The following is a 23,484-nucleotide window of genomic DNA, read 5'->3' as shown; positions in this document are numbered from 1 at the left end:
CGAAATGAACGAAAAAAACGTTTGTAATTCACCAATTTTTTATTTCACGAATCGTTGGTGCAGCTTGAAAAACTACGAATCGCAAATTTGGCAAGGAACAAAATAGGAGAATTACCGGAATTATTGGAGAGTTTTTTTCGATCATTTCGTCGGACTCCAACGTTGGAAACTTCAGCGTCATGAGAAAAACAGGAAAATATCGAAAAGTAGCTCGAGCACTGAGCGAACAATTTTTCAAGTCTGAAATTTTGGGAAAATTACTTTATCTTATGTACTAACGATACTAATAGATTTTTTTGCACTATCCGCTAAGACAATTCGCTAAACTTACCATTTTGCATTTCCGCAGGTCTCAGGATGTGCCACAAAAAATGTAGGTTCGATGCCCCTCGTCGTGTTTTCAGGCAACGAAACGTCAAATAACACACGTTGTGAGAGAAAAGTGATAAGAAATAGGGTACTTTAGACCATGTCAAAAAATATATAAAAATGCATCGTTATGATAGATTTCATAAAAAGTAAACGAGAAAGGTCAATATTTATTCATTAAAATTCAATGCAAATGTTTATAATTCAATTTTTAAAATCGTCCTTTTTCATCTGTTTTTCAAACGTCGAAAACTCCATCCGCCATATTGGATTTTAACGTGACGTCACTCCGATAGTAAACAATCCAGATTCTTATCGTGCGTTCTCTGTTATTTTGAAATTCAACAAGTTATTATGTAAGTTTGTGGACTTTTATCGTTAATTTTATTAAAATCGCATCGTGGAAGACGCTTTTGTGAAAGGAAAAAGTACAAATCTACCAATGATAAATATGTTGATGGTGGCGACGAATCCACAATTTTTGTGGCATTTTTACACTTGTATTATCGCATTCGGGCACGAGACACCAATGATCTACTATTATTTCTCATTATATTCACAAATACGACGCTGAAGTTTCCAACGTTGGAGTCCAACGAAATGAACGAAAAAAACGTTTGTAAGGGCCAATTTTTTTATTTCACGAATCGTTGGTGCAGCTTGAAAAACTACGAATCGCAAATTTGGCAGGGAACAAAATAGGAGAATTACTGGAATTATTGGAGAGTTTTTTCGATCATTTCGTTGGACTTCAATTCAACGTTGGAAACTTCAGCGTCATTTCACAAATCTTGTTACTTGGTCTTTCGCAATCGCATTGTTTACTAACGGAGTGACGTCACAAACCGAAACGACACGGCGGCTAGCGTTTCCGCCCGAAAATTGAAAATCATAAATAAAAAATAGTTTTCGAGACAGTTTTCGGTCTTATAAAATTGAAATAAAAATTCTACTGCTTTATTACGATTTCAGGATCATTTTGAAACAGTTTTCAAAAAAAGGTGTAACACCCTCTATTATTGAAATCCTGTCAAACTGTACACGAGCGTAATTTCGATGCCAGGAGAAAAAAACACAATAATAATATGTCTAAAAAGTTTATAAGATTTTCGTCTGTTTTCGAGGAAATATTTTTGTGTGACGACGTTACAGTCGATTCAAAGAAAAAAAAATAAAAAATAAAAAAAATAAAATAAAAACTGTTTTTTTTTCACTGTCATCTCCGTAACATTCAATTCCATCGTCACCGGCAGCATTTCGAGCTCGAATTATTACTCTGTAATAAAAATGACTTAAAAAAAGGCCGGCGAAGCACAGACCGGACATCGATGCGCGAGAGCGCAGCTACCATTTGTCATGGGGAAGGAACGTGAAAAAATGCATACGCACACGTATATTTATGCTCGCTCCCGCATCCACTAAGAATATCATGGACGAGCGTCTCGAGTGTCGTATTCGCAGGGCCTTGGAACGCCGCACAGACACTCGAGCACAGGTACTCGGTTGCGTCGAGAATTCTCTGCGAGCCTTTTTTCCCCGAAGTAAAAAAAGTACAGCGGTTTCCGACAACGAAAAGCATTAATTATCGTCCTTATTTATAATTATGATGAATGAAAAGTGCTGAGATTTAACGCGTTACTTTGTCCGGCGATATCGTCGAACCGAATTGGCCAATGAATCGCGAGCTTTTCCGTCCTTCGCGTTGAACGTCGTAAAAAAACGAAGGACGCGAAACGAAGAATGAAAAAGGCAGATGGCGAAGGTCAGAGCATCGACGCAAGGTTCGCTTAATCACAGCGAAAGAGAAACTCGAACGCACGTGAGAAATGCACAGCGAAGCTCGGTGTCCGCAAGCCTCCGGTGACCGAGCGTCTCCGTATAAAATTTCCGCAAGTTGTTCGTGCGAATGGATCAGACAAAGAGAGAAATTTGAGCGGGCCCCTCACACGGAAGATCCGAGACCACACGTGACGAGAACTCTGAGAATCTTGGGGCGAGAACTCCGGTCTGCGCGGCGCCGAAGGGGCTCAAATTCTGGAGAAAAAGAGGAGGTCGAACGTAGGGAAGTTTGACTCGAAACTACCGCGAGAGGCACGTGACTCTCTTCCGGCTTGTAAACCGAGGGCGCGAAGTGTGCGCGGGCTCGAAGTTCCGTGGACTCGGGGGACTAAAGGAAGCCGGAAGTGGAGAGCAGCGAGCATGGAGCTACTTTCGTTGATCGCTTATTACGCGCCGAGGGACTCTTGCCTAATCGCACCTTCACTTTTTTCTCCATTGGTATCACGGAAAATATGTTTTTCTCCTGAATTCATTAGTTACGGAAACATTGCCGGAGCGACTCCTCTCATTTTTATATTTCGAAGCTCGAAACCGGAAATTCGTGGAATCGCAAAGTCTCTTGCAGCGACGTCGAACCCGGGGCTGTGATGAATTTAATCCGAGGCTCAATTCGGCTCGCACTCGACCGCGCTCCTATTTACATGGGCGAGCGCTACTTTCTTCGTCACGCTCTCCCGAGAACGCGCTTCCACTCATTTTCGCGCGAGCTTCCCGAGGAATCCGCGGGCCTCGCCCCTCTCCGTATCAAATCTTTGGTGTTTACAACGCGCGAAAGCCTCCTCGGGAGCTGCTCATTACGTTCTCCCGTGCACCCGCCCCATTTTTCCCCACCGAAAGCTCAAATACGAAGCGAAATATTTGCGCTCAGTTGTTATTTCAATTTGTTAACGTTTCAAACCGGAACTCGCAGCGAGTTCCGCATTAATTCCAGTTAAATCCGTACCCAACGAAGTTACAGTCGGAACAAAGGCGTGCGCAAAGAAAAGATCGTTGTCTGGGGCACCGCTGGGGGTCTTCGAATTTTTGTAAATATTTTTCTTTCCATCGAACGTACCGCCCGAGTCTTCCGAACGTAATCCTCGATTTGAGGTTAAGCAAGCGGAACACCGGCTGTCAGAACTTCCTTCAGTTTTTAATATTACTCGCTCGCTCGTTGACGTTTCAAAAGTAATTCGGATGTTTTGAGTTTATCGAGATTTCATGTTTACCACCGAGGCTTCGCTACTTTCGAGCATCTCGGTCTCCGTGAGTCACATGTTCGTCGAAAAGCTTACAGTTTTTGTTTTCTTTACGCGTACACAAGCGCCGAGAAATGAGTGTACCGGCGTCTGCGCGATCCTCTGTATTATTTGTATGTTGTGTATTACGTTATGTGTGTATCGCGCGCATCAAGCCTCGCTCGCTCGCTCGTATCTCGGCACGCCTTTATTTATGACTATCCTCGAACCGAGCCCTGTAAGTTGTTGCCCCCCCGAAAAAACGTGTGCATTCCTTCGGCAAGGAAGCGAGGAGCGGGACTCTCAGCGAGTAGAGAACGAAACGGGAGGGAAGAGACGAAGGAAAATGAGCTGTCGAAAGATCGAGATTCGACGTTGAGTTCGAAAGTTTCAAAATGCCGGGGCAGGATTGTTCGCGCGGTTGGTTCTCGAGCCTTTCGATCCTGATAAAAAGCGTCAGTAGAAATTGGAAGCAATTTTCTCGAGCGGCTCGTCCGAATTTCCGTGGAATCGTCCAGTGCCTTAAACGTAGTCGAAAAGCGGCTTTTACGCCACTTAATTCCCGGCTGATTCCTTATCGAAACTGGAAAGGTGGCGCGAGCTCGCGCTTATTTTGTTTGTCGTTTTTTTTCTTTGTTCTCTCGCTGGTTTTGTGCTCCGGTTTCGTTCCTTATTCGCGCCCGTGAAATGGAAACAAGACGCCGGAGGAAACGGGACATGACGAAAAATCACCTCGATGTCAGATTCCCGCGGAGGCTACTTATTGCGAACTCTTTGATTTTACCTTCAGCCAAACGAAAGTTTTCACTTGGAACTAAATCGAATAAAGAAAAGCCGAGCAATGGAGCTGAGAAGTAGCTCACTCGAGCAAAGCAGCGGGAGTAGCGAAGACTGATCGATCGCTCGCAAAATTAAGATTTTTTCTTACCATTTCTAAATAAATGTTCATTACGAGGTTAGAAAATTTTCACGGTTCGACTCTCGACACACGAAGCTCACGTCCGCGGCAAAGTACGAGGTACGAACGAAAAAAAACGAATAAATCGATCGAAACGTTGCGATTTGGTGTAATAGAGAAGAGAATGACGATTTCCAGAGATGGATATCGGTGCGAGGGTCGACGCGGTGCTTCAACACTGCGAGAAGAATCGAACACGAGACTCTCGGCCCCGATGCCCGATCGTGACCCGTCTCCCTATTCGTATGCACATAATATGTATATATGTGTGAGCCAAGGTATCGATATACGTATACGTCGTATCGACCGCGAGCCTTTCACTCTTGGACAACCGGGATCGAGAATTCTTCGACCTACTGATCGTGAGAATCAGCGCCGTTTATTCCGCCAAATAAAAAGTCTCGGCCCCATGGACGAATCGACAATAATTAACCTTTATTTTCGGAAGTTTCCACGCGCGCGACGGGAACAAAGGATTATATAAAAAGAAACTCACCTGGCTCACCAGAGAATCGTGAGGTACCGATGAATCTGTGTATTACGACGGGTAATCCAGACCAAAATCGTCACAATCACAAGAACAACGCGCGTTGAACGGCGAAGCGTTATCGATCGTAAACACGACGCTGATTCGCGCTATTTTTCTCCCACTATTGATGAAGTTAACGAGTTTTTTCACCCCCGCAATAAATAACTAGGTAAAAATTTTAGAGTTCGTAATAAAACAATAAAAAAACAAAAAAAAAAACTATGAAAACGATTCGTAAATAAACGGTCTGAGGCACGAACTCGCGCGCTTATCCGATCGAGCATCGGAGCCGGTGCCGAGCCGACTGAATCTATGATTGGCTCACTGACTCGGCAGTCAGTATTCACTGAGCTCCCTCGAATCAACCAACCTAACGACCACTTCTACTCAGCCTCTCTTTCCAGCTCCATTCTCTGCCACTCTGCTCTTGTCCCCCCCCCCCCCCTCCACCCCCCCACGCCTTCTTCTCTTGCCCCTTCCTCTTTTCGTTTCTTCTCGCTCACTCACTCATTCCTTTTTTCCATCTCTACTGTGCACACTGGGTCGGTTACTCGTGGCTTTTGCCACCACCACATTCCTCGTGCTCTACACTTCAAGTTCCGAGACCCAGGTGCGTACATTCCTCGCAGAAAGTTAAGCCCCGAACTGCCGATTTTTTCTCCGTCAAGTTCAACTTCTTCGGGACGTCTCTGTGTTCGTGAAATAAGCAAATGCGGAGAAGTGCAAGTTTGACGTGGGAAGTTATTTCGTTTCGAAGTTTTTTCATTCTCCTTACGCCACTCCGTTGCAGGCTCTTTTCAACGTTTTTCTAACGTACGCATTCGGGCCGTGCAGATCTCGACAATCGCCCAACGCACTTAACATATGCCGAGAAATTGTACTCGGTACTTGGAATCGATCTATGCTACTTGGAGTTGAACAAACATTTTTTTACCCTCTCACTTTTTTCTCCGAATCTGCGAAACCGGTTTTTCGGATCTTATTTTATTGTAGCTCGTGTCGTGCTTGTGTTTTCGTCGTCACTCGGATTTTTGTATTTGCTTTTTTCGTTAACGGGATTCCATTTCTGAATTCGTATTAAGAATTCTGCTGAAAACGATTTCCGAATTTTTATGAGGCGTTCTCCTTCAACTATTTTGATTCCTTATCATGTTTGAATTCAACAGTTTATGATGTCCTTATCTTTGTAGACAAAAAAAGTGTAAACGAAAATCTTCAATTATATATAATTCGCTTTGTGATTTTTGACGTCCGATGGTTTATCTGATAAACATAATTCTCAATGTTATTCAATTTTTGGGAAATAGACGCAAATATCGTGATAAATTTGACGAAACGTCGTTTTGTGAAACAAAATGATTCGGGAAACTGTTTTGTTTGTAAACCGTATAAAACAGTTATTCCTTCGCATACTGGCAACGAACTAAAGCGAAACTGTTTGAATGTTTGTTTTATCGAAAGTTTTTATTTCGGTGAAAATGGGTCAACTCGTGTATTTATTTGTTTAGCTTACTTTGAACTATTTCGATCACTTTGTGACAAACGAATCGTCGATCTTTTATGCATACAGCACCTGCGCTCCTGTCACGAGTGCTCGCTTCGAAGATATTTCACATTTCGGTATTTTTCCTACATCATATCGAGACAGCACTGACATAAAGCGTAGTCAGTTGCCTTACTCGGCAAAGGTGTGTGCGAAACTGTACCAAGCCTTGGCAGTCGTCGTCAAATATGGAAATATGAGGTGGATGCCTCGCGGAACAGCCACCGATTGTATACCCGTGACAAAAAGTTTTTTTTCAACACTCTCCGTCCTCGCCTATTTACTTACCGTCTGCAGAAAATAGCGCCTTATGCTGACGACTCATCTTGCACGCTGACGAAACGGGCACAAAGGCAGCAGGCGCGAAACCGAATTAAAAAAAAAAATCACAATAAAAGGACGAAAAAAAACGAAAAATAATTCCTTTTCAACTTTTTACAATCCATTTCGAATTGATTTCACGAATTTTCGATCATTGGATTTTTATGTGATTTCAAATTTTTCGATGGATTTTATTTCCATTTTGCGGATCGCCGACATTTTAAGTTTCTAGCAAGCGACACAGCGCCACACTGCGTTAAACAACAAGACGCGCAAAACACGGGCGCTATACGACACAGTGTTTGTTGCAGTGTCGCCCTATGTTGCTTGCTGGAATGCTGGAAAGCTCTCGTAATACAAACATTTATTCGGAAAAGAAAAGTCACGAAGAAAGGACTTCAGGTAATAAAGAATCGTTTGCACTGATTTATTTGTTAAATTTTTTTAATAATCATTAGTATGTACAAATTGGATATTTTCGGTGTTGAGAAATTCAGCTCGTAGACGCTACTGCTATTATCTTCAAATAAGCGTTTATTTTTTCGGACAGAAGCAGTTCTTCTCTGGGTAAGAGTTTTTCTACATCAATTGTTTTTCCATCGTTGAACATCAAGCTCAAAAATTCGTCTTTAGCCTTTATTACAGCGCACAGCACGTTTTTGAGCTTTTCCTTAGAGAAAAAAGAAAAAGTGCAAATGTGAAAATAGAATGGAGAAATTTTGATTTTATTTTTTTTCAAGTAAATTACGAAGTCTGATAATGAATAACTCGGTTCAAACGATCGATCAACGTACTTCAGCACCACTGTAATTTACGATTCCAATGCAGCTGGTAAAACCTTTGCCATAAGTGTAATAACCAAGCTTTCGTCTTCCAAGGCCGAAGCAGTAAGGCACTTCATGCTTTTTGCATATTTCCAAAAGTTTGTTGAGAGTATCGTCCAAACCTCCTAAAATTTGATATCTTCAAAATTGTAACTATTCAATTGTTACGATTACTTTTATGTTTTCCATATTTTTTGCTATTTCTTTTATTATTGAATTTTCGATATTATTCTTTGGACAAATGCTTAAATACTTATAATCATCTGCGAATATAATTTTACTTTATATAATTCTTTAATCACTACCTTCCATTTGCACTTTTTCAAGATCCGTAGCAATGATGACGAATTTGATTTTTTTGAGATCAATGTGTTTACACACTTCTTTGATGCCCGCGTGATAGCGTCGTTTGCTTTTTCCCTTGACTCTGTCTCTTTCGTATATTTTTTTTTGTAACCTCAACATTTCGCTCAAAAAATCATCCAAGCAAGACTTCAAGCTTGGAGTGACTGTGTTTGTGCAGTATCTGCAATTCAGTAATTTTTTAATTCCAACAAGAACGATTGTTACTTTCTTTTGGCTCTAGTATTAAGAATAAAATCAGTGATTTCAAGCACGAATTTTAGTTACGGCGCAAACTCACTCTCGAAACTTTTTGCTAAATTGGATCCTACATGGTTTGTTGGGAACATTGACGATACTATTTCCTGGTTCGTCAGAGATTTTGAGATTTCTCGTTGCTTCCAAGGTATCGAGATCGATGAATCCGGAATTGCAAACAATGGTCCCATTATCTTCTTCATCCGTTGGACTTGACTCGTTTTTTACATGGATCGTCATGTTTTCCATTTGTTCATGTAAATCTGGTCTAAAGATGACATTATCTTCGACGATATTAATCTCCTGAGGGTTTCTATAATCTGAGCTCATACAAGTCAAAGCTGACATTTTATCCAGCAGCTCTCTGTCGTCATGGGGAACAACATTGATGCGTAGACCACCAAAATCTATACTCGATAAGTCGTTTCTCAAGATTGGGTTGACCATAACTTCACAAATCTTTTGTCCGCCAGCTCTGGCCTGCTTTTTAATCATTCTATCATACAAAATTAATCCTTTGAGTTTGGATGGTTTTTTCTTTCTTGCTATGTATGTTATTTTCCTCTTGGACTTGGCAAACAACCACTTTGCCAGCGGCTTCTCCAAACTCATATTCACATTCAATTTGCATATATCCACTGTGATCTTCGCTCCCTGATTCACAAGTTGACAGCCCTGCCAGTTTTGTCGCTGTGAAAAGATAAAACAAAGATGATTATTGCTCAGCTTAAGTTGAATTTGTCAGATTCTAAAAATTTATTCCCAGTTTTAAAAAATTATAATTTTTGATCTCATGGCTCATTGGCAAGTGTGTCATTTAAATGTGAATAATAATATAAAACCAGAAAGTGTACAGATTCTCTTTTACTGAATGATTGAACCCGCTGGATCTGACAGAACTGACAAATTTGCGACTAACGAACAATATCCTGGAAAAGAATGCTTTGAAAGGAGGTTTATAAGATTCCAGTTTTTGTCAGATCCCTTAAACCCAAGAGTGTTGAATTTCAACGACTACTTAAAGTTTCAACGTGTCTATCGATTGAACAACGTACTTCCAAGGTTCTTCTGAAATCGACTTCAATCAAATCCGTACTGCTGGGTATTCGAAATTTCCGTTCGGACCGATCGTGAAAATGTTTGACGATGGCCAGCTGATTGCATTCCGGAAAAGTCTGTTTCCTCTTGATGAAAGCTTCACCCAGTTTCGGGTAATCGAGATCGTCCAAACTCTCCTGAGGATCGTGGTTGTTCGAAGAACTTGGTAAATCGCTGTGAATCGAAGAAATGTGATGTCGCAGCATTTTTTTTCGATCTGATCTGTCCTGCAGCACAGAAGATGACAGCTTAGGCCATTCGATTTCATCGTCCTCGTTCACTCTTGTTTTTGCATTTCGCCAACAATGGTGATTCATCTTGGTGGTCGAAAACTCGTATTATTTTCCTTATTGATTTCCCTTATTGAAAAACTTGCTACGTCAAACTGAATCGACGACATTCATTGAGTCCACCATATTGAATAAAGCATCAAACGCGCACCATGGCACAATCAGATTGTTTCTTCCTTTTTGACCCACTTTCACTTTAGCACTATCCGTTATTGCACAAGATCGATAATTCCGAAACTATTTACAGATTTACCGTTGGCACAAACAAAAGACGAAATCCACAAAGGATCAGCTGATGAGTTCGCAAGTAAATGGAAGTTGGAGCTGTTGGAGGAGCGATGGACGATTTCTCCAAATAGTTGCACGGAATCCGAGGCGCTGCGATCGTTCATCTGGTTTTTCACTACCGTCAAAGGGGAAATTGTTCGTACCGATTGAACGTAAGATTTTATTTTTTTCAATTTTATTGCCTTGGCGTCGATGTGACAAACGGTTTTAAATTACCGACCGATTCAAAACAGTGAAACAACTTTAACCGAGCCTGCTTCGTTTTCAGGTGAAACAGATCGATTTTTCTATTATTTCTCGCCACTGATCGTTGAAAAAATGTATGATGTCAGCGATGTTCCAGAAAAATACCTCATTAAAAATTACTGTCACGCTGACTGTCATTTACAATTCATTGTCAATCAAACGAAGTTTTTCGAACATTTCAGACGACTTTTTACAAAATATTTAAAAAAGCCATCAAAGTAAAACAGCAGCAGAATACAACCGCGTTTGCATTCTCATTTAAGTTTCAGTATCACGAATAAAAAAACCGAGCAGCCTCATTGGATGAAAATTCGAAAAATCCTCTGTCACTTGGATCTCGCCATCGGAGGCCCCCGTAGCTCGATTCATCGTTGTTGATCACGGTGCAAATATAGGAGAGCGAAGAGAATCCATTACGGTGCGGTGAAGGCGTCGTAGGGGAAACTCTGTTTGAAAGCAGACGACATGAGGTCGTGACGTACTCGAAGGAACAAGGGTTGTCATACATGGGAAGTCAAGGGGCTTGTGAGACGATGGAAAAAGGTCAAAGGCCGTATGAAAGATAGGCGGAGGCTATAACACGGCAAATTTCTTGCAAGGAGCGAAGGAATTGTGAGAAGAAGCGGCAGCGGCGGGAGAGAGCGAGGAAATGAAAAAGGGGAGGCGGAGAGCGAGCAGGCGAACGAGTCTGTTCGTACTCTATCGCTGTATATTTTCCAAGAGGAGCGAAAGGGTTGGATGTTGGTACTTGGTGAGAAAGTGAGTTTCTGGCAAGGAATATCAGGCTGAGTTATGTTCGCGGGTCTGACAGGAGCGGAAAAGCCAAAGAAACGGATATTCTGGACACGAATAGATCGAGGCTGCACCGTTTTCTTCTTCTTCCCCATTCAAACGTTAACCGCAAATTCATTCTTGTTCGATATGTTATTGAAAAAAAGTACTGGTTGGTGAATTCCTTTGAAAAAGGGGCCTCGATACAAGGAGCGTCATTCAATTTATCAAAGAATCGCCGTCCGACTCCTCCAACAACTTTTCTTCGAACCTGTCGACGTGGGTGACACCTTCGGCACGACCCGAGGCGCGGTGACCCTTTTAGAAGAATTAGCAGAAGCACTTAACGCCCTTACGGAAATGGTTATCTCGTGACATCGTTTGGGAGCGGAATTTCGTCGGCTTGCCGTACGATTAGAAAGATTGTGATGTCAGATCGCTAATCGAACAAATTCCAACCGAATGACGACCAGCCGAAGTGCTCGAACTTTGTGCAACGTTGAGAATCTCGTTAGAAGCACATAGAAAAAGTGGGAGGCAGACTCGAACTTTTGGAATTTGGAGTGTCAGCGAATTGGGGATTTTCTTTGAAAACCGACGAAAAGTTCGCACTCACTGCGAGCTCGAAACACTCGAAGCCGTTTTCCCCTCCGTCGCTGTAACAGCGTCCCGTCAACTTTGATCCTCCCTGCGACGAGATGAATCCCGCGCCAAGGGTCATTTTTGGTTGATGAACGAATCCGGGGAGACTTAAAAAATCGCGGTTGGCCATGGAGCCGTTGAATCCTCGTGGCTTGAGGAGAGACGAAAGTAAGTGTGACCAGCCGGAAGCGAGGGGGTGGTACGGCAGGCTGAAGCCGACACACGAGACAGTGGAGCAAAGCGTTTGAGTATTCGAGTCTTTAATATTCAAGCGTTTGGTAAATGAGCCTAAGAGGTCAGGTGGCTTGGAAATCTGCAGCTCCATACATCCTCGCTCGGCTGCACATAACCCACTCCCTTAATGAAGAAAACGCAAAGTTGTTGTACACGTATGAAGCGGTGGGGGATATGAAAGAGCAGAAGGCTAAAAAAAAGCAATAAGAGGGTGAGAGTTGAGGTAACGCGAAGCAGGGACGTTGGAGCCCGAGGATTCGAGCAGAGAGAGCGAGAAAGAAAGACTCGGCGAAGAGATGATGCTCGGGGATGGGGCAGGGGAGAGATACGGTTGGGGTGGAAAAGGCCACCCTCCGAGGAGCCTGCGGCTCATGCGCGCGCTCGAGAGAGGTGCGTTGAAAGTGAACTAGGGTCAGACAATGACGGGAGAATCGGAGGCGCCCAAAGGTGGGAGTGGGATGAAGATAGGCGAAGCGAGTCGAGGGAGACAGCGGTACGATGTGTTAACGAGTTGAAAAGAGAGAAAGGGAGAGAGAGAGAGAGAAGGCGCGAGGGACGGAGAGAGAAAGGGATTGAAGGAGGGATATAGAGAGACAACTCGGTCGAATGTGGGCTCCGGTAAAGTTGCTGCTGTTGCTGGATGATGGTGGAGGGAGTCGTTGTCCTCGGGAGTCCTCGTTCACCGGTCGCGACTGGTTATACCGACGAGTCATCAGTTCTCCGTGAAACGCGGTCTCGTTCGGTTCCCATCGACGTTTCGTCCCCCCGAGCTCGCGAGTTTTTCGACGTGTGGGTGCGTTGTTATTTTTATTATGTACTTTCATTTCGTTCTCGATCACCCTCCTTTTCTCACTCTCTGTTAATCTCCTTCCCTCTCGGTTACTCCTGATTTTTGTACGTTCACTGTGAACCCAGGTGGCGAGGAGACACGAAACCTTCGCTGTTGAGAGGCTCGATCCTTCGCTATGGAAACGCCACGTGATTAAACGCCAAGTTCAACGGGAACGCGTTGCTGTGCTTATGGATGTTTGGCTGCCTCTTACCCATCGGATAAAATCACTGATTTTCATGCCTGTCACTAATTACCTCGTCGATCCAACGAACTAAGCACTCGACATCCTACCGATAAATCTCTCTTCGGGAAATGATCAATCTCGCTGACTAATGGATTCGCTTCGCAACGGGACGAACTTTCTGTCCTTCATTTCTCTCTGTTATGCCAGTCCAGTGAACTCGCCACTCGAGAGGATTTTCATTACAAAAGAACTTGATACTAAAAACCGTGGACCTCGAACCCGCTCTCCCTCCTTTCTCCACTTTTTGACCATTTCCGTTTCTCTCTCTCGTCCTTTTTCGTGCACTCTCCTCTCTTTCTCTACCTCGCTGCTTCCTAACTTCGCAGTCGAGTCGACCAGGTGCTCTTGGCCATTTTGATACTGCTCGACAGAGCAAAACAACGCTATTTTTATCTTTCCGCGTCTTTGTACAGGTCCTTCGATACTTTCCATCGCTCAACGGTTTCCTCGCTCTCCTCAAAGTTCATCCACGCGAGCGTTTTTTATCACGAGGTTGCCGCCGCCGCCACCGCCACCGCGCGCCCGTGTGTTTGTGCAAGCGAGTTCTCTCCTGTGTTCGTACGCCGTGTGCATAACGCGATTTGTTTGTGCGCCTTGTGTCAGTGTCAGTACGCTCGTCGGTGGGGAACCCCATCGACGAGTATCTTACCTCCGAGTCTCTTGGCTCCTCGGCCTGCCGCGCTGCTTTTCCTCTCTGTTCTCCCTTGCTCACCTCGCACACCGGCCAATCCACCGCACCAGAGAGAGAGAAAAGAATGTAAGTTGTTTCTCGACAGCGATGCCAGATCTCGAGGCTTATGTCTACCGGTGAATCGTGTCCACGTATATCAACTTTGTCTTCCTATTAATATTCATTTTTTCATTCTTTCCAGTCCCTTTTCCGCTGGTATCCAATGACTTTTTCAAAATCGTCACCGAAGCTTTTCCAACTTAGTTTCAACGACTCTGTCGTCGGTTGGAGTATTTTCGAGTTGCATACTCCAAAAGTCTCATCATCGATTGTTGTAGGAAGGAGATGAAATTGTTTCGAGTTCGAAGAACAAAAGATTTTTGAGCTCGGGGCTGAATGCGGTCTCCGGAGAGCTACTTTTTCGAGTTTCGAATTCCGAGCAGTTGACGGCATTAGGAGCCACGTTGAGATAACAAAACTCTCGAAGCGAATTTTCAAGTCAAATGTATTAGCAACTTCAGAATTTCTTCATTGTTGTTACTCCAAGTTTTCTTCGCGGTTTTCTCAAAGTTGTGATCTCCGGTGCGAATACGCGGAGCGCGGATGAGTTCGAAAAACTGTTAAAACATTAAGGAAACAGGTTCCCCGATGAATCAGACGACACTCGAGAGCTTGTTTCACTTCGCACTGCCTGGTTTGGCGAAAATGAAGTTAATGACCTCGTCAATTAGTCGCTCTAATTGAACTCGACTCGAATATTATTCATGTCGCGATTAATTATGTCGACGTTCCTATATATTCTTCGATATTAATTTCTCCAGTAGCAAGCACTTGTTTCAATGCGCCAGTCGATGTGTACGAAGTTTAACTCAATTTTGAGGACGTTTCTGATGGTTTGCTTCTCGTTTCAATCTCATTTCGTCTCAATGGAGCCTCTCGCGATCCGAAGTTTGTGATATTTATAAATAGAAATTCATCAATTTGTAATGACGCTGAAGTTTGCAACGTTGGAGTCCAACGAAGTGATCTAAAAACACTCTAATGATTCCAGTTAATCTCCAATTGTGTTCCCTGCCAAATTCGCAATTCGTAGTTTTTCAACCTCCGCCAATACTTTGTGAAGTAAATAATTGGTGAATTACAAATCTTTTTTCGTCCATTTCGTTGGATTCTCCAACGTTGCAAACTTCAGCGTCGTCATTTCGTAAACCTTTCGAGACGCCAATGAATCAGCAGTTTTTTCTTTTCACCTGGTTCAGAGATCGATTTTCGATGTCGACTTTGGTCATGAAACGGTTCGTCTTTGTTGCGAAGTCTCACATTTTTGCAGAGTTAGTCACAGAGGAGGGCTCGTTGACTGACGAGAAGATGCGCCATAAGGAAAGTCCCGGTAAGACCGTTGTGAGAATGACAAATTACGATGGACGAAGAGTTTTCTGAGGATTCGTAGGACACTTTGGTGAGCAGCGATTGGAATCTGGTTATTAGTTTGTTTCGAAAGAAGCGATTATTTTCGTTGTTACGTAAGGTGGATGAGCTGCGTTCAATTTCGTATTACGTATGATATTCAAGGTTGGAGGATTTCGAGATTCCAGTAGATAAAACCTCGAGAAATTATCAACTTGGATGTTAGTGGCTTGGAACCAACGGGCTGGTGATTTCTCGCGAACAATTGCGAATCATTAGAGTTTTAAGATACGTTTTCTTTCGAGACACAACCGAACGACCTCGGGATTCGACGTAAGGATAATTGCACGTTCCTTCCCACGGTCATTTCACAGCGTTTTCTTTCTCAGACTCCGTAATGATTCACACGAAGAAGCGAATCCGTCATTGCTTTGTACCGTTCTAACGGATATGACCTCGAACGCGTGAAAAATCTACGATGCAGGAAAAAATGTTGCGTTTTCATTCGCCTCTCGATGAGGCGGTACAAAAAAGCAGTAAAAAAAGGGAATAAATGCCTTTTACGCAGGTTTTGACTCTCGCGGAGATAAAACTCGCCCGTTATTTCCGCGTTGATCGTTTTCTAATTGCCCACTTGACTAAAGATTTTCATCCATTTATAAAAATACAAACTCTTCAGGTCGATTCCTTTCGTGAGTTATCCACGACCTCTTTGTGTCGTTATTATTTGATCGTAAAAAGCCTCGCAGAAAGAGCTTCATTCCACTCGATTTTCCAGGTCGAATCCGTTCAACGTGTCCATAAGAATAATCACTGCTCCCACTCTCGTTCGATTCTCTGGTCCCTTTTCTCGGTCGATCTTTCATCCAGGCCTCCTCTCAATGGAGCGCCTTTGTCTCTTTGGAGCGATCTCAATCTCGACAGATCTCGATCCATGGATCGCGGTCCTCGACTCACGGGGCGTTTGAGATCCTGGAGGGATCAGTGGCGCCGAAAACCCTGAGTGGGCCTGTGATAAAGCGTTTTTATTCGAAAAACAGTTATTATTGAACGATTACCTGAATATGCCTGCTGTTGACTCGGCGATCTTAATAGTATGGATTCCTCGAAATGACGACTTGATCATGCTTCGTCGAAGAGGTTTCAGGAAATTTCTTCGTGTTATTCGGACCCCCGAGGCTCCTCACGGAGCTGTCTCCGGTGTATAATCACTCGTACATGTGCGCCTTCGTATATTTATGGATTGTAAAGTTGTGTCGAGGGACGAGTTCGCATAATGGTAGAGCGAGCCAACCATAACTGCGGCTCGTATGCTATCGTCACGGTTTTGACGCTGCTATGAAAAAAAGTGTATTCAGCAAAATGAGACAGACCGAAGAACATTCGAGGGGAGGATAAAAAGAATAGCAAATATATGAGGAATCGAGTGAAAAAACCGTGAAGTTTCTTCATGAAATAATTGGAGTTTTTTCGTGGGCTGGAATGTAGAGTGATTCGGCACGTTTTGTTTCAATTTTCCGACGTTTACAAGGCGTCGGGAGGAGCGGTGTGGTATACGATGAACGCGAAAGAGCTTTTCGTTTTTTTCCTCCCCCTCCCCGAGCCAATGTCCCATTCCTTGAATTCGTTTTTTCATCGTTGTTAAAAAATGTATTTATAGAATCGATATTTCGACGATAGACGGAGGCTGACGAGGACGAATCTGCTGTCTTTTTCAGATGTTTATCGTCTCGGAGCTGTTGACCGATGACGAGCATCCGATTGGATTCCGAAGAATAAACCCCGAAGGGTTGCGAAACCTTTTTTTCCTCGATCCCGTGGGAATACGCCGAAGATTTTCATCAGGAAGGAAAATATCGAGAGGAAAAACGAAGTAGAGAGGCTTGCTGAAGAATAAAAGGGCAAAGAGAAGAGAAAAGGAGGAAAAATATCGAGAGGAAAGAAGGGATCGATATTGCCGGGAGATTGAGAAGAGGAAAGAGGCGGAGGAGAAGGTCTGCAAATTACGGAGTCGCAGAAAAGCGAGGTAGACAAGGGCAGATCTAATAACCGACTGGAAAAAGGTGTTTTATTGATGCATCAGTGATGCGACTGGAGTGCAGTGTGCCAAGTTGGGTGCTCGATACACCGGGCAACAGATAGCGTTAGTGGTCGCGCGCGCGGCTACCGATGCGTGCTTCTACGCTTCCGCATGAGGCCCACGGACGGCGACATTTTTCGGCTCGTCTTGGTTATTCAACGATAATCACGAGGACGACGTCGAGCATGCCAATCGTCCTTCCGATATTATGGCCATCTTATCCATGCATCAAACACTCCCAACAAACGACGAGTCTGCGACTGCTCGATCTAGCCCTAATCACCCTCGTTTGGCTCATCGCTGTTGCCGATACTTCACCTTTGCCGCAGCCTGTACCACCGCACACGGGTACGTCATTTCCGTTCGCACCCGCACATCAAAAACCTTTCATTTTCCGAATGCACTTTTATTTCCATCCTTAATATCTCGCAGTCAATAGAAACAGCGGGACAATTTATTTACTGACATTTTTTTTTGTCATAAAAAAATGTTGCAATGAAAAGTTTTTTTTTCATCAAAAGTATAATAATGATAAGTTTTTTATGATGGGAAGTTTTCTCTAAGAGCTGTGAACAGTGTAAACGTTGGAATTTGCTTTTTCGTTATTTTATTAATAAAAATTGGGGGGAAAATGTGGAATGGGGACAAGGGGGGAAGGAGAACGTAAAAACCGAGAAGGTATACGAGTGGAAGAAATTAATAAAAAAAAATAATAATATTAATAAAAATTGGTTGGATGGATTTACATAAAACATTGTACACAATTTTTACATATGTACTCAGAAATTCTGGAAAAAAAATGTTTTGAATGGTGTATTTTTGTACAATGGTGTGTGGAAAATGACACCTCGTAAATCGGCGTTGACAGCAAAACGGGAAGAGTTTTTATCCCAGCGACTTGATCCAAATTGTATTTTATAGGGAAACGTCTATGCTTCCAGCACGACGTAACCGTTTTTTCATAACTTTATTTTTCTTCTTTTATAAACAATTTTCTACTGAGTAATCCACAAAAATTGGGATTTTTTCTTCAAATGGTCGCCATTTTTTTTTCAAAACAATATTTTGAAAATCCCTTACGTCATGCGACAGTTTCCTAACTTTCTTCCTAACAAAAATTTTATTTCAGTTGTCTCGTCAAATATAACACATATTTTAAGAATCTTTTTGGTTTTTTCCCCTGAGATGTTCCATTTTTGAGATTTGCTGTCAACGCCGATTCAAGGGGTGCCATTTTCAACACACCATTGTACAAAAAATACCATGAAAATGATAAAAAAAAATGTCCAGTGCTTCCGAGTATGTAAAAGTGTACAAAATTTTATTTAAATACACCCAACCAATTTTTATTTATAAAATAAATTTCAAAAATACCTAAAATTCAAATGTTTGCACCGTTCGTAGCCCCTAACTCTTCGAAAAAACTTTTTTCCCATAAAAAAGTTTCTTCCAATCGTCCGTAAAAAAATAGAAAATTTCTTCTGCCTTTCAATACGAAAAACTGTTTTTTTCATTCCATTAAATTTTGGCTACTTTGGTAGCTCGCGTAATTCCTTTCGAAGTCATTATTTTCGAGGGTTTTTCTATAGAATTAATACAAATTCGTCGTACAACGCGAAGAACTTTCGTCCACTTCGGAAATTTGTTCGAAGCATAACGCTCGAAGAAAAAGAGTAATTTACGCGTATCAAGTCGATCCCCCCCCATCTCGCGTATTTGTTTCAATGCAGGGACCTTGGGCCAAGGAAGCTGTGATTGCGCTCGTCGGAATGTGGGGTTCGAAAATTTATTATTTTCGCGCCGTTTTCCCCCTCGGACGGCCCGTTGCTATTTTTCTGCGTGAGTTAAGCTTTTTCCTTACTTTTGGTGTACGTGCCTCGAAATAGTTCTCGTTTGTGGCGCTGTCTTTGGCGGGAAGGGAGAAGCAGTGATTGACGTGTAGGATTTTCAACGAAAATTCATCGAAAAGCGTCGATTCTCACACCCCTTTAGACCATACTTCGTTGATTTTCCTCCGAATGAAGTAACGATGATAGATCAACAATGCATTTCGGGGAAATACGATTCTGTGGAATTCATAAGCTCGTAAGAAATTCAATTTAACGAGCACGTTTACACGTCTCAGAGGAATCTGAGCAGCTCTTCAAAATCCTAATTACATTTTCCTCAATCTGCTTGTTTTATCCTCCTCCTTCCGCGACATTTTGCCAGGACAGCCGAAACGATGCTCGTCCCGTTGTCAAGCGAGTTCGTAATCCGAAGCTCCCTCCACATCGTGCCACCACGGTGAGGTTGAAAAAAATTGGACGAAATTGAAACTGGAGCCGCAACGGCAAATGCCATTTTTGCTGAAACTGTCCTTGAATTTTCGCGTCTCGAGCGAATCTGAAGTCGTTGATAATCAACGCGATTTTCAGAAATCAAAGAAACATCCCAGAATCCCGCTGCTTCAGCTAAACACTCGAGACATCTCAAGGAAACTCTCGAGAAAATCTTTTATTTAACGAGTGTAAACTCCCCGTGCCGAGAGCATTTCCTCGTGCAAAGCCGCGTGTCTTGCAGCCATCGTGCTCCGATAATATTCATTACGTCGAGAGAGAAACGCGTAAGCGGCGTCTCGAGAAAGTTCACCGGTAATCGATTCGTCGAGCGAGAAACCATCTCGAAATCCACTCCAGCTAAATAGTCTTCGATGCACGTAATAGAGATGAATCTTAACAATGTTGGGCTGTGTTTAAGGAAAATTCGAAGTGGAGTTGATCGTGAGAAGTGGGTTTGCTTCGACGCAGTGAAGCGAACAAAAGATGTTTCGATGCAGTAAAAACATCGTCGATGCTCCAACGAGCGAATGGTTCTTCGAAAACTCAAAGTCACAAAAAATCGAACGAATTTATAGAGATCGAGAGTATGAACGGAGCCGAGAACACTGAAAGAGCCTTTGCGCCGCTCTCCTCGTGCCTGTAGCGCTCAACTCGTGGTCGCGGATGTTTTCGCTCGCCAGATAACCTGAGCGGGAGATGAAAATGAAGAAAAATGTTTTGAGAGAATCGAGCGGATATTTTTGGTTCGAGGGTCTCTAAATCCCCATTGTTCAGGTCGCAATCATCGATCGATTATTCCATCGGAGATGAAAAGTCGTTCGATGAGTTCGCGACGTGGGTGGAAAGTCTTTCGTTTGCTTCGTTTCCAATTCCTGATTTTTTGTGATCGACTCGAAACAGCGCGTCATGCGACACTCGCCTCCTCGGATTGATGCCGTTATTTGATAATCTGGATGAAGACAATGAAATCTACAGATAAGACAGTTATTAGGAGAACAAAGTTGACAGTCTCAGTGATGGGGGAAACGAGAAGGGGAACGCGAGGAAGAGAAATAGTAAATGGAGATGGAAGAGGATAAATGAGAGTCGAAGTCGGAGCGTGGGCTGTGTTCGATCGACACGAGGCGAGTGGGCGATTCGTAGATGGGAGGACAGAATCTTAGACGCGACAATTTTCTCGAATAGTATAGAAGAGTCAAGAGCGAGAATTGAAAGAGCGATGACTCTTTTGTTCCTCTAACAGGACGCGGCCATTAAAAGTTGTTGAAGCATTATTCAGAGGCATTCGGCGAGAAAAACACTGAAATATTCATCAAGCCTGCTGAGTTCGTTGGTTCGATCGATGTTAATGTGAAATTTTGGAAAAGCATCGAAACCGGATGAAATTTCGTTGGAGTTTAACTGAATACTCTAGCAATAAAGAATCGAGCTACGGAGCTTTCAACTTTTCCAATCAATGCTATTTGCACAAGATGAAAACGAGCTGGGAGAACTTTTATTAGCATTTCCTTTTGAGGTGGAAAAAAAAATTCATTTCGTTTGCACGAGATGTAAAAAGCGAAGTTAGACGGATCGTTTGGCAGAACATAAAAGGGAGCTTCGTTCTAACGAAAAGATTGAGAAAAATAGAAGCTCGCCTTTTAAAAACACGAAGGAGGAAGACCGGAGCTCAGCAGGTAGCCAAAGAACACGATGAAAGTTGGTCTTCGCGCGAGGACGCACACTACACTAAACGTGCCATTACGATTTTTCATCGTGGCCATTGTTATGACTGACAATAGATAAAAGAGAGAAAGGGAGCACGAGCTCGAATTGAGTAACTCGATTACAAGGAGCACGAGAGTTGATGCATGGAGGCTTTGCATGGATTTCCTTTGTCATCGAGTTGGCAATCAACTTGTAAAGTTCGAGGCTGATTGTTATCTGCAGCTCAATCGTGTATGGGATTTGTCAAGATGTAAAGTACATGTGTCTCGATAAAATCCGCTTCTTCGGGTAGTATAACGTCGAATCGGTGCTAGCCAAGGCTTGGCACGTTTTGCACTGCATTATTCCTCCTGCTTTTCTTATTCCAGCGTACTTAGCGGAGCTTCCAGGATGAAAATTGTGCATCCTCGGCGAGGAACTAGGAGCGTATGAGAGAATACTCGGCCCCGTTTTGCTCATGACCCTCCGTGGGCATCCCCCCTCCCACAATCTCGAGCTCTCCAACCCTTACTTTCTTCTCCCTCCAGTGGAAGAGTAATCCTAGCCGGTAAGTGCGCTTACACGCCTGGTTGCATCTAAGCTCGGGGTTGGGCTGCGACACTGCTACTAGTGCCCCCCTGCCCTCACTTTCTCCATCCCTTTCTCTCTCGTACGAGAGAATAAGAAGGAGAGGGAGCAGGGCAGAAGAGTAAACTCGGAAAGTGCTGGGGTGGGTGTCAAGTTCTCTCACTTCGGCTTCCGAAAGACTTGGCCTGCTCTATTGTTGCCAACTCGGTCGCCACTGCGACTCCTCTTCTCTCCTCTCCTGCCCTTCCATCATCCTCCTTCACTATTCCGTATTGTGTACCGAGAGAGGGTGGCTCGGATCACAATCAGAGTTCAACCACAATCCTTCCGACGCTTTGTTCTGACATTCAGACCGGAGGAATAATCATGCATGACTTTATTCCCAGATTATTTTTCCACCAGATATTCCACGACCGGTTCCCTCGTTTTTATTCTAATTACATTTTTTTCGCATTTTCCTTTCAGCTTCATTTGCTCGTGCTTAGGTTTATCGTCTGTTACCAATACTTGGCCCTTTTTTCGGTGCATGCGGCATTGCTGCTCATTCGAATCATCGCTTTATGGACTTCTCACATTCATTGTTACTTGCATTAAGGTAGATCATGCCCGAAGGATCGTATTTTATGGGTGCTTAAATTCGATCGGTTTTTATTACCCAATTAAAGATATAATCACTTTAAATTAATGTCAGAGTTATTAATTCGAAATTGTAGATGAATTTTTTCAACTTATCTTTTTGCGAATGAAATCACAAGCTATTAATTCATCGGGGATACATCACTGACTGTACCCGAAATTTCATTCGTCCCTGGCTAAAATACTTCAGTTTTTTATGTTAAAAATCGCTTTCGGGAGCGCAAAGGGAAATCGATCAAGAAAAAAGTGTTAATAAAAAGACAGAAGGCTATGTCAGGAATGGGCCAAGCCAAGAAGAAACAAAATGCCGAAATAAGCAAATGCCAGGTTATACGTGTGCTTATTACCAATTTCGTTCAATCTTTAACGTAATATAGGGTAATATGGGGCAAAATGGACACGGCCCCTTAGAGGCATAAAAATCGAAAAATCGACATTTTTCGAAATACAGCCGTTCTAAGCGACTGTTCCCGAATAGAATGTCAACTCGGTAATATGGGAAAAGAAATGGGACCACTCAGGCTCCATTCCTTGGATGTAAATGAAAAAAATGAGTCAAATCTTATATCCCATTTCTGTCATGTTTTTGAGGAATGCAAAACATCAACTTTGGGTCCATCGTGCTGGGGTATATTTCGTATTCGCACTATATCAGAGTCCCACCATTGATTCATGGCCCTAGTTTCCGGAATTTCTTCAAAAAAATGTTCCGAGGCACAACGGACACAGCCTCCAAGAGGCATAAAAATCGAAATATCGACATTTTTCGAAATGTAGCAGTTTAGCAGACAGAAAAAAGCTCACCAAGACAGCTAAATTCTCGTCTTTTGAAGACGTTAGTTGCATTTTTTGCGAAGGGTTACATTCGTTGCCCTCTGAAGTTTGGATTTACTGTGTAACATGCAAAAAATGGGCACACACCTTGTGTACAAGAGTTGAAGACGAAGATGTCAGCTATGAGTGCGATTTTTGTAAAAAATGAATAAAAACCTTTTTTCCTTATTCGTACTTTGATTATTATTGTGGTTTTTAAAAATAAGTCAAAAAAGCGAATAGATAGTGAGAAGCCATGATTTATGGTCAGGACATGATTTGGAACTGAACAAAAAATTTTATGCATTTTATGAAATTTCAGTTTCGGGAAAGTCCATTTTGCCCCGGAATTCAACTTTATGGGGCAAAATGGACACTGTCTTCGTTTTGCCCCATATTACCCTATCTTTATTGTTAGTAAGACGATCGTCTCGAATT

At 42.9% G+C, this 23,484-nt stretch overlaps 3 protein-coding genes across 13 annotated transcripts in view; 1 reads left to right on the top strand and 2 right to left on the bottom strand.

Moving 5' to 3' along the window:
* The window catches only part of LOC122406074 (uncharacterized), a 44,595-nt gene extending 39,314 nt beyond the window's left edge, over positions 1 to 5,281 (bottom strand). For 2 of the 5 annotated variants that reach the window (XM_043411283.1, XM_043411288.1), the window contains exon 1: positions 4,880 to 5,280. The gene's annotated coding sequence lies outside the window, so the exon portion shown is untranslated. Of the gene's footprint in view, positions 1 to 331; positions 536 to 4,353; positions 4,500 to 4,879 lie in introns of those variants that run through there. The other 3 variants (XM_043411289.1, XM_043411287.1, XM_043411285.1) reach the window with 3 other exon arrangements.
* A 1,921-nt stretch (positions 5,282 to 7,202) lies between these two features.
* Positions 7,203 to 9,923, bottom strand: Sbp2 (SECIS-binding protein 2). Its single transcript, XM_043410783.1, has 5 exons — positions 9,256 to 9,923; positions 8,244 to 8,890; positions 7,906 to 8,126; positions 7,571 to 7,725; positions 7,203 to 7,446 (listed from the first exon to the last, which is right to left on the bottom strand). Exons 1-5 carry the CDS (start codon positions 9,613 to 9,615, stop codon positions 7,270 to 7,272), a joined length of 1,560 nt encoding a protein of 519 aa, XP_043266718.1. The 5' UTR covers positions 9,616 to 9,923; the 3' UTR covers positions 7,203 to 7,269.
* A 1,920-nt stretch (positions 9,924 to 11,843) lies between these two features.
* LOC122405799 (disintegrin and metalloproteinase domain-containing protein 10-like) overlaps positions 11,844 to 23,484 on the top strand; it is a 67,729-nt gene continuing 56,088 nt past the window's right edge. The window contains exons 1-3 of one of the 7 annotated variants that reach the window (XM_043410779.1): positions 12,213 to 12,562; positions 13,259 to 13,602; positions 16,641 to 17,350. In XM_043410779.1, the coding sequence (XP_043266714.1) occupies positions 17,092 to 17,350 (259 nt within the window). In that variant the 5' untranslated portion in view covers positions 12,213 to 12,562; positions 13,259 to 13,602; positions 16,641 to 17,091. Of the gene's footprint in view, positions 13,603 to 16,640; positions 17,351 to 23,484 lie in introns of all 7 variants that reach the window. The other 6 variants (XM_043410777.1, XM_043410778.1, XM_043410782.1 and 3 more) reach the window with 6 other exon arrangements.

The sequence above is a fragment of the Venturia canescens genome, chromosome 2, assembly GCF_019457755.1.
Source record: "Venturia canescens isolate UGA chromosome 2, ASM1945775v1, whole genome shotgun sequence".
Classification (NCBI taxonomy): Eukaryota; Metazoa; Arthropoda; class Insecta; order Hymenoptera; family Ichneumonidae; genus Venturia; species Venturia canescens.
The sequence above is the reverse complement of the archived record's forward strand: the minus strand, read 5'-3'. Positions and strand labels throughout refer to the sequence as shown.